Source organism: Vanessa atalanta, chromosome 10 (assembly GCF_905147765.1).
Source record: "Vanessa atalanta chromosome 10, ilVanAtal1.2, whole genome shotgun sequence".
Taxonomy (NCBI): domain Eukaryota; kingdom Metazoa; phylum Arthropoda; class Insecta; order Lepidoptera; family Nymphalidae; genus Vanessa; species Vanessa atalanta.
Window position 1 is genome coordinate 3,639,345 of NC_061880.1, and position 11,360 is coordinate 3,650,704.

General features: G+C 30.6%; 1 protein-coding gene across 1 annotated transcript; it reads left to right on the top strand.

Moving 5' to 3' along the window:
- The first annotated feature begins 201 nt into the window (after nucleotides 1–201).
- LOC125066722 (circadian clock-controlled protein daywake-like) lies at nucleotides 202–10,594 on the top strand. The gene is made up of 5 exons (XM_047674957.1): nucleotides 202–570; nucleotides 4,019–4,238; nucleotides 6,404–6,534; nucleotides 6,947–7,102; nucleotides 10,138–10,594. Exons 1-5 carry the CDS (start codon nucleotides 489–491, stop codon nucleotides 10,302–10,304), a joined length of 756 nt encoding a protein of 251 aa, XP_047530913.1. The 5' UTR covers nucleotides 202–488; the 3' UTR covers nucleotides 10,305–10,594.
- Nucleotides 10,595–11,360: the final 766 nt, after the last annotated feature.

The following is an 11,360-nucleotide window of genomic DNA, read 5'->3' on the forward strand; positions in this document are numbered from 1 at the left end:
AACTTTATACAATAGGAAGTATTGTTTCCACTTTCATACGTAATAAACCAGTGTATAAAAATAAAAATACTAAAGATAACCTTTGGCGGTATAAAATTCCTTCCGTAAATTGTAAGATTATAGTAAAAGTCATATGGTCGCAACGTGACGTACAATTTAGTGGTTACACTACACTAGGATCGACTTGGCTGCGTGTTCAGAATCGGTCCATTTTTGAATGCACGCCGTCCAACGCATAGCGTGCGCTCGCAAAACTCGCATTTTAAAACGGATTAGCGGGCAGTGTTGCGTGAAAAGCAGGCTTCACATTGGCAAAGAGCTATCCGAATTTATGCAACCTAAAATGAGAAAGAACTCGTTTCAATTTACATAAGAAGTACTAACGTTAACGAAGGTCACCCGTCAGTGCGCCCGTAGGTCTTCGATCGGTCGACGCATTGTTCAGGACTCAAAGATCTATTGGATTGGATTGTGCATAAAAAACTACAATGTGTGAGAGACATGTAGCAGTTTTCACTGTAGTGGCGGTTACGCTGGCCTTCGTAAGCTGCTCCTCTGCCCGACTTGCGCGTAAGTTATATATTATCTGTTTAGTTTCTAATTATGAAGGTTTTAATTTCGTAAAATAGTTAGAAATTTAATTGGTTTCCTTAAAAAAATTGTAAGGTAGTTTTTATAAGAAATACACAATTATTTTTCTTTTCCTATATTTTCTTGATTTATTTCACGTTTTAAGTAAGTAAATAATTTTTTCAATTTCAAATAATTGTAATAAAAGTTAGGTAGCATTGTTGTCTTATTTAATGTTATTATTTATTTTATTTGTTGTGCAATAGTGTATTATTATTATTGTTCCTTTAAAATTTAATAAGTTTTAGCATTCTTAGTGATTTTTTTATTTTAATGTACAGCTTCAATATATATTACTATCTTGACCGAACCTTGACCTTCTCATTCTTGCGTAACAACTTTGAATCTGGAAGCAGGCACCAAAAGTCATAGCCACATATTTTTTTCTGTAGGCACTATCTTTCGAAAAACTAGCGCCATCTAGTTTTTTAATTGTTTAACAAAGATGTCGCAATAAGAAAATATTGTAATAGAAATATTGCAATAATACGTAAGTTGACTCATAGATTTACTTAATGACGACTTTTTCATTAATTTCGAGAATAAAGCAGCTATTGGTCGTATTAATAATATAATTAATCACGCCTAAATATTCATAATTATTAAAGTATTATTAATGTACTAATTATAAAAAGTTAGCTACTTAAATTGCAATTTATGAATTTTTTTTTTTCTATTATTATTACCACAAGATATTGGCCCTTTTAGAACCAGGCCACATAAATATACCAACAGTATACAATCTTGCAAAGTTTACTTGAACATTTAAAATATCGCATGTACAATCATACCATCCTTGAGGTATAATAATGATGACCCAACAAGTACCGAAATAACAAGTACAATGCAACACAGGTGTGTCATACTGTATGTCACGTTACTAGCGACACGGAGACTCACGCAAATATACCATTACTTTTAAGGCCATGTCAACATTATGATTTTACGATTAATTCATTTTTTTGGGATATTGTATACAATTCCTTAACTAAATTATAAATTGTACCCATTTTAAATGTCATTTCGATAGTGGAAAATTAAGTCTTAAAGTTTTAATTTGAAATCTAATTTATACGATATATAACTTTATACTAGCTACTCCTCGCAATATATTATATTAAAAGTATATTCAAATGCGTAGGTTAATATTGAAGAATGCGATGTTGAATTTCTACTAGAAGGATAAGATGCGAATTATTGTGCCTTTGTGTAGTTATCATTGATTTAGATTTTATTTGGAATTATAGTGAACAAATGAAAATGTCATCATGATAGTTGACCTGAGTCAGATAGTTATAATCCGTTAGAATTTACGTAGCCAATAGTTTTCTTTCTCTTTTATACTAAATTAAAATATGAGTAAATGAAAACAAAATATTTAAAAGATAATTAATATGTAATGTTTTTAAAAAATACTAAAAACTATGCTAATTTCAATGAATCGATAATGTTTCGTCAAATTAGACAAAAGGTGTTAGAAGTATGGACATCATTGACCCAAGTACTTAAGTTCGAATCTTAGACGTACAACTCACCAGGTAACCCCAATGGCCTGTTGAGTCTTAACTCATCAGTTATTTATATTTTATATTCGATGTATAATAAATTCGTAACCCTTTATAATTATTAGTACTCATTAGCTTGTTTTAATGTTTACAAATTATTTAGTTTGCCTTTATTGTTTAGAACGCCTGAAGGCATGTGTACGAAATGTTTAGATCCTCAAGTTAGAACGCGTTTTATTTGTTTACAAACTTGTTATAAACTTTTCAAATTAACTTAAGTGTAATCAATGTGCCTCCAAGCCTTCATACGTTTAAATATATTTACCTAATTTTAATCAAATGGGGCAAGATGTATACTGTTTTTTATATCCTCACAAGGTAATATAAAAATGCGAAAATTACTTTTTTTGTTTATTGTGTTTTCACGTCTAACCTTCGTAACAGATCATCATAAAAAATTACATACACGTTATCAGGGGAACAAAAAAAGACAGGATGTCTAACTCCTATACTCCCCTCCTCACGCACTGGCGAAGCCTCGGTCTCAAACTAGTTCAGGGATATATCTTAAAAAAAACACACACAAAACTTTTATCATTATTAAAAAAAAAACATTGTTTCATAACGAGTTATAACGTTATATGTTTGTAATATTTGAAGTGCAAATAAATGCCTTAACAGATCGCGTGCATTCGATGCGAAATTTGTAATTGCCTAACATAGTGGCGCGATGTTGACTTACTAAACTTTATATTATTATCGTTAATAATTTGTGTCACAAGACCACGTTTTGCTTACAGTAATCAGCTGAATCGATTAGAGGACATTCACGTATAATCAACACAAGTAAAATACCATACCTTACTTAGCACATCGAAATAATCTAAATCTTCCTTAACCTTAAGGCTAATTTGGCTAATACTACTACTGCGTTTGGAACATCTAGACCGTGAACTTTAATACTGAAAATGAAATCTGCACTTGCTTTAAATTGCTAAAATCGTAATATAAATCTTTATCTAATAACTTATATGTCGTAATTTCTAATAATATTTATTCATGCACTAACCTCATGGACGCCACAATCCGATATCTTGTCTTTGTTGCATGACATAATTACTGTGTCTACGTATATGATTTGCAATTATATTCATATAGACGATTGAGACAGGCTTGCTTTCATGAGGAATTGTAGCCGATTATATTTTGAATGTCTAAAATATTATAAAATACATAGAACCGTGAGTGCAATGAAGATTGTAATACTTGAAACAAATGACTTATGTTGTAACTGTTATTTGCAACGTTAAAACAGATCTCGATTAAAGTACCACTTAATCGTTTCTTAATTATAATTCTTGCTTTTAATCTTTTATATTTTACTTATTGTTTAGTGATAGAAATGAATATTCATATTTACATTTTGAAATATAACTTTTATGTGGATAATATATTATTATATTTTTTTATATTTAAACTCAAACTCGAATTTCTTGATTCAATATAGCAGCATTAGACTTACTTATCGATCAGTCAAATTAAACACTACCGCCGGTAACATTTCAATGACACATTCGTGACGCTTTGCAAGTGCTTTATTTTCATGTATTTTTTTATCATATCTATATTTTTATCATATATTTTACTATCGGCAATGATTTATACGAATAATTATATACTTCGTGTAAATAATTAAGACAGCAATCAAAATATCTTTTATTTGATTTAAGTCATGGTTAAATTAATCTGAATATTTGGTCCATCAGTTATTAATCATGCGCCAGTGTGCATGACTATTATTTAATGAATTAATAGTTTGGCACGCAAGATCAATAAAAAAAATCGATTAAAATGATATTCAGTGATTATTATCTTATTTACAGCTGATTTTATTCATCCGTGCAACAATACCGAATCAACCTGCTTAATACAGGCAACACAAGATGCGATCCCAGACTTTGCCAGAGGATTACCGCTCTTGGGAGTACCCGCCTTGGACCCCTTCGTCATTGACGAGTTACCAATACAACTGCCTGGTGTAAAAGTCACATTTTTGGATGGGAAGGTCACAGGACTACGCAAATGTCAGGTGCTAAATGTCCAGTAAGTGTAGGTTTATATAAAAATTGAATATATTTACTGTAATATTAAAAAAATAATATTACGAACGGTTTTAAAGTACAAACAAAAAAATTAACCTCTTTTATGATATTAAAATTAATTAAGAACGTTTTTTTTTTAAGTAGGATATATAATATTTAAAAAAAAATTACTTGAACATAGTATTACGCAAATTTGAATTAAGCACCCAATGGTATCTGAATATAAGCAACGGAGAGTAATCAGGTCAATGTATATAGTAAGTCAAATACATAATATCTATTCACAATAGAAGCATTACACCACATACACTCGATTATTGATTGTTATAAACGAACCGCATGTACGGAAACAAATACGTCAGACCCGAGAAGAACCGGCGAATGAAACCAAGCAGGATTACAGTTTTTTTTTCCAACATTTTTGTTTATAATTATATTTTATTGATTTGTAACAACAGGAAGGGAATGTTACTTCCGAGGTATATTACATTTATCAGTCGTTCGGTTAAACTTAGCACATATTTATTTTAATATTACAATTAACAGTTCTTAAACATTTTGAGCTCATGTACAATATACGTTATTAATAACTTATAATCGATATAGTAAGTAATTTTTTTTTCTCATTTGCCTCGATTATATTAAATGTAAAACTACTATAATAAGTTATGTGTTAACACACAGTTTACTGAACTACTTTTTAAATGCTAAAGTAAAATATACCTGTTAAATATTATGTATGTATACTATATATAAGCAAATATTCTATTTTTAACCAAACAAACAACATCTTTTAATGTTGATATATTATCAAATAAATTGTTACGAACAAAATAAAATTGATAAATTTTATTTTGTTCATATCAGAATCATTATAAAATGATTTTAAACTATTTGCACATACGTGACCAAAATTTGTAGATATATCATTTTCTTGCAAAAGTAGTAAGTAGTACTAAGACCTTCACTGTTTCCTAAGAAACCTTGGATTTGGACCATTATCTTTTTGGAACAGATTACATACACATTGTATTATAGTCAAGTATGAAGTTTAATTATTAAATATGTTCTCACATGATTTTGATAAAAACGAATATATTGGCGCTATTTTGTTGTGAAACCGTTACTTGCGCGTTCATGTGAAATAAACACAAACAAAGAATAAATTTATTTATCCCATTAAAAGATCTCAGCGATATCGTTTTTCATCACATGTGAGTATATAAGCATGCTTATTTTGGTATTCGTTTATTTTAACTGATTTATGATAAAATATATTTAACAAAAAAAAATCCCAATTCAAGTAGGCGCACCTTATTTGCTTTTATTTTTTATTAAAGAGTTCCGGTGTCTGTCTCCGAAACTCGTCATCAGATTATTATTAAATACGGATATTTACGATATCGGAATAAATCTCTTTAGAAAAATAAATAAATTTTCCATCCGTAGTAATATGACGTTGTGTTTTGTCCAACTAGACTTAAAAAAATATATAAGTACACATAATTATTCAGAATCTTTAGAAGAAAATTTTTAGAAGTCAGTTAAAAAGGATGAGGTTTAATGTCAAATTCTTAGTATCACAGGGCGGGCTTGTAAATTGGTAGTGGTTAGTTAGACTCCCGTTCTTCGAAAATCACGTATTCTCTCCTATTGTCTCAAATTGTTGTGACAAAAGGATTGTGAGAGTAGGTGGCCTTTATAGCATAGCCAGGTGTATTTTTGGTATTGCAATTTAAATATTTTTATTTAAAATTCAATTTGCCAATGACTGAAATTATGCTCAACGATAGTTTAGTATTACTTACCCATGTCGTTCCCGTGCACATACTTTTGGACACTCATAACTGCTGCACAGTTCGCTACTCGAGATTTCACCGCCAGGAGGACATCGAACTAATTGGTATATCAGAAAATATCAATCAATTGCGATTACATTAAAATGCTTAAATAAGCATTTTAATGTAATCGCATGTTCAAAAAAAAGGTTCTGCAGTGTTCATCTTATTTTATTACTTAATAATATAATACAGATTCATGCGGATTCATTTTAGTAGAATTTTTTTTTCTTAAATACTGATTCGGAAAACTATTTACGAAAACACGTGAAGGATGAAGTATGATGTCTCGATTTTCGATATTTAACGGTGCATTTTCATGTTTCAGAGCTTACCTGGAAAATAATATCTTCGTTCTTGAGATAAAATGTAACATAACTATTAAAGGAAAATACACAGCTGTTGGAAGACTTCTATTGTTTCCAATTAATGGCGAAGGAGATTCAAAAATTAAAATAGGTAACTTATGTATTTGTGTTTTAATGTTTACTATAAAACAGTCAAGCCATCTATTTGTAATATAATATAAAATAATAACGTATAACTAACTTATATATAAAAACCTTAACTGAAAATTCTAAAAATAAAGCAAAATCATAGCAGCTTACACATTAATTCCAACATTTATGGAAAGTGGGACAGTTTTGAAAAAAAAAAAAGAATCTTGTATTCTCGTTTAAAAATATATAGCAATTTTGCCTTACTGGAAAATTGCTACAATAATAATGTAAATACTCTTTACATTCAAAATTACATATTATGTGAAGAAAAAAAAACTAAGATTTAAAAATAAAATAAAATTCACACAAGCATCGTGAATATTAGAAGCAGATAATAAAGTTTTTATGACTTATTTCCTTTCTTATTACAGTTAACTCTGTCATAAAACTGAACATTAAGACCATGTACTTCAAGGATGCGGAAGGCCGAGATCACTTCGGTATAAAAAATTACAAATACACATTCGATTATGGTGACAGAGTTCATTACACCATCAATAATCTATTCAAAGGGAACCCGGAATTGAGTGAGTATTAATATCATTCTATGTTCAAATCGTTAAGTTAGATTATAAGGATAAAAATACTCTTGTACAGGAAGCATTTGTATGTCTTACTTACATTTACAGGTTATGTTAGATATTTATAAATATATACGATATTAAATATCGAAAGAAGTATTAGTTCGTTCATATATTCTTTTGGTAAGCAACAATATTTATTATTGTTGTATTCCGACTTGTGAGTGGGTGAGCTAGTGTAATTACAAGGAAAAAAAATATATTTACATCTTAGTTCCTAAGGTTGGTAGAGCATTGACGATATAATATACTTAATATTTCTTATAGTACTAGTATTTGTTATGGTGAGCACATACCATTAAAAAGCCCATTGTCCAGTCTGTGTACTTTTTTAAATAAAATAATCAATAGTCTTAGTTTAATTTGATTAACTACACCCGTAACTATTAATCACATTGCCGAGGAGTAAAACTGGCCGAAACCGCAGTTTCACCCGCGTGAAATTTATAAAACTTTAAAGCACATAAACGTTTACTCACGATCGATTCAATTAAAGAACACAAATTACGTACATTGAAATTAAAAGGTGTTTGATCGGCTTTGTATTCACGATTTTGGTTAAGATAATCGAACTAGGCCATCACGCCTTTACTATATATAAATAAAAAGTTTCGTTAAAAATTTAAAGTATGGTTGAATTGCTACAAATGAAGTCTACAAATGACAAAATTATGCATTGCGCAGTTCCCGCAAACGAATTTCATAGTCCTTACCGAAGTTTCCACAGCTTTGGTACTAATTAATTCATATGAAAGTTAAAAACTCAGGATGTACAAGGCGCTTAATGATTTAACAGATTCAAACGTTGTATTTTTTTTTATTTTGATGCAAGAACAAAATGGAATGAAATTAAAAAAAAAATGTTGTTTTTTTTTTTTTAACACAGTTATGATATTGCTAACTCTGAAGCGCATGTGAACATAAAAAAAATGAGAATAGTGAAAACATTATAAAACTTTCTTTAAATATATATAGAAAGATCAATCTGTCGTCATATAACTTAATGGAAGAACATATATGGCGAAGATAATAAATGTTATATTTTGTTGCCAATTTATGGATTTTTTTAATGATATAAGTAGGCGAACGAGCATATGGGCCACCTGATGCTAAGTGGTCAGCAACGCTCATAGACAATGGCGCCGTAAAAAATATTATCTAATCCTTACATCACCAATGCGCCACTAACCTTGAGAACTAAGATGTTATGTCCCTTGTGCCTGTTGTTACACTGGCACTCATCTGCATTTTAATGTATTTATGAAAGTCAAATTCGCGGTGGTCCTTTCTATGCTCTATATGAGACTCGAGCGATTCAGAATGTGCTAATGCAATCTGCAAATGAAATTCAAAATTAGAATCATATCTCTGATGAACTTTATAATAGAATAGTTAGAATAGTTATAATAGAACGTTATAATAGTCATATGATCTCATAGTTGATCTTCCTGCCTTTTAAGTAGAAAGACTTGTAATCCCTAGTAAGTATAATACTTGAAACCGAACTGAAGAAGCTGGTTCAAGGCCGAGTAAAGATCACTGAATTTCCTTGTGCTTAATTTGTTCTTATCTATTCGATCTCGTGCTCGACGGTGAAGGAAAATATCGTGAGTAAACCTACATGATGCTACTTTCCTTGTCTTTATTTCTTATATTATTAATATAGCAATTTCGTATCTCATCGTATGGTGACCAAGTTTTTTAAATATTATTGAATAACAATGCATAATCATAATTATAAGACAAAATATTATAGTATATTTATCTTCTATGATGCGTTTAAAAACCCTTGTTGTCGCCGTTCACGAGTATACATTCTGTATTTGAAAGGAATATACTTTTTTTGTTTTTTGTCAATCACTTTGTAAACCCATCACGATTAAACTAAAGTACAGGATTAACGTCAGATTACCTAGTAGAGTGAGAATTACAGGAAACTTCCTGTTTAAAGGGTCTTTTTGCTATCGTTTTCAAATAGTACTATCTCTTTCAGGAAGTATGATCTTCCAATACCAAATCAATTAAATTGACTGCCTCTTTAATTAATGGTTAGCATGTACAGCATATTTTTTATATGATTGGCGAAGGCCCTGCCGATGGTAAGTGGTCACCACCTTGGCCACAGTACAAATGTGTATAGACATTGGCACCTGTTATAAACATTAAACATTCCCCATTCCCTACATCGCCAATGCGCCACCAACCTTGGTATTTAAGATTTTAAGTTATTGTGCCTGTAGTTTCACTGGCTCACTCACCCTTCAAAACGGGACACGGCACAATTAAGTATTGCTTGTCGACGGTTTAATATCTGATCAGAGAGTGGTACCTAATCAGACGGGCTTATATTTCTAAAAATCTTTTCGTTAATACCCAAGTCGCATGAATGTAATGTATTAAAATAACTCATTAACTCTGACTTAATTACTTATAATTTATAAAAAATATATATTTAAAATTTATGTAACCTATCTAATTGTAGAACTATAAGCCATAATCAGCGTGAGCCGAGGTGGCCCAATGGTTAGAACGCGTGCATCTTTACGTGATTTCGGGTTCAAACCCAGGCACCACTGAATTTACATCTGCTTACTTTGTGTTTATAATTCATCTCGTGCTCGGCGGTGAAAGAAAACATCGCAAGTAAACCTGCATGTGTCTAATTTCAAAGAAATTCTGCCACGTGTGTATTCCACCAACCTGCATTGGTGCAGCGTGGTGGAATATACTTCAAACCTTCTCCGCAAAGGGAGAGGAGGCCTTAGCCCAATAGTGGGAAATCACAGGCTGTTAATGTAAGCCATAATTGTCTATGAAATGAATGAAATGCTATTGTTCATATTGTATTGATTTTTCAGTAAGAATATAAGTTCAACGATTACTCATGTACATTATTCGTTACATATACGAACCCTGTATCTAATATTATTAGTACGCATAATAACTCAGTGATACTAAAATAAACATTTATTTCTATCCAGGTAATACAGTATTACAATTCCTGAACGAAAACTGGAGAGTGGTGACCGAAGAGTTTGGGCAACCAGTTGTGGATTACGCAATGAACGTGACCATAGAAACAGCTAAGAAATTCTTCAGTGCTGTTCCGTACGACGAATTACTACACGTACCTATACCAAAGTACTAACGTATGATAATATATTGATTATGTTTTGTAAGTATTTGTTGTATTAACAGTAATTTATTTAGCTGGTAAGTACTAACCACCTTCGATACGATTGATATTAGATGATACTAATTAATTCGTTCATCACTTTGTTTATAGTGTACATTTTTTATGATGACATTTTCAAACTTATAACCAGGGCCGGATTTAGGTTAATCTGGGACTGTAATCTCGGTTTCAATAAGATATGAGTAAACTCAATATAATATAATAAAGTTGAATTATATGTATGTAAAAGAATGTTTGTTAAAAAAAAAAATTGTGTTGCAATAAATTTTACTGAAAAATCCAACTGAAAAATATAAACAATTTATTTGGAAAATGATTAAGAGCTCTGTTCCCTCTGGACCTCCCGACCTCTAAATCCGGCCCTGATTGTAAGGCACATTTCATTTATAAAAAATAGCTCTCGCTATCATATTAAACTGTGATTTTAGACTCGTTGAAAATGTATATTTTGTTGTTGTAAATATATTTTATTATATAAATATTGAATGTGCTCCAAATCTCTGATCAGATGCTCTGCATGTCCATTTAATGTTTTGCATAAGTGTAGGTGTCTTTACAAATGTGGTTGGACTCTGTGTTGTTAACAAATCAATTCAAATGAATCAATAATCGCTCTAATTAACCCTTACTGGTTATCACAATCAAGCGCCTTGATTATAGTGTGACTTTGTACTATTATTACCCATATTATGTTATTTCTTACAACTGTTTACTGTAAAGCTATTAAACTGTAGGAACAAACTCAAAACTCACCGTAAAAACCATTTATAAAGTGATATGCAACACTATCTATGACATACGTATAAAAATTGCGTGTCACTGTGAGTCAAATTGGTTTTTAACGCGAGTGTATTTCGAAGTGATTTCTTACAAAATTGTATTGCTGTTGTTTGACTTATGCCCTTTAGTAATAAGTAAGCTAAGCCATATTGTACTATCGATATATTGTCACTTAATTTTCATACATAATTAACAGAATTTTTATATTCCTTAATAATCAGTAATGAC

Excerpts from the sequence above, each read along its gene's own strand:
- LOC125066722 (XM_047674957.1), top strand. The coding sequence starts at position 489 with ATGTGTGAGAGACATGTAGCAGTTTTCACTGTAGTGGCGGTTACGCTG. Across the intron at positions 4,239-6,403 it reads TGTCAGGTGCTAAATGTCCA|AGCTTACCTGGAAAATAATA; the intron begins GTAAGTGTAGGT and ends TTCATGTTTCAG. Across the intron at positions 6,535-6,946 it reads AGATTCAAAAATTAAAATAG|TTAACTCTGTCATAAAACTG; the intron begins GTAACTTATGTA and ends TTCTTATTACAG.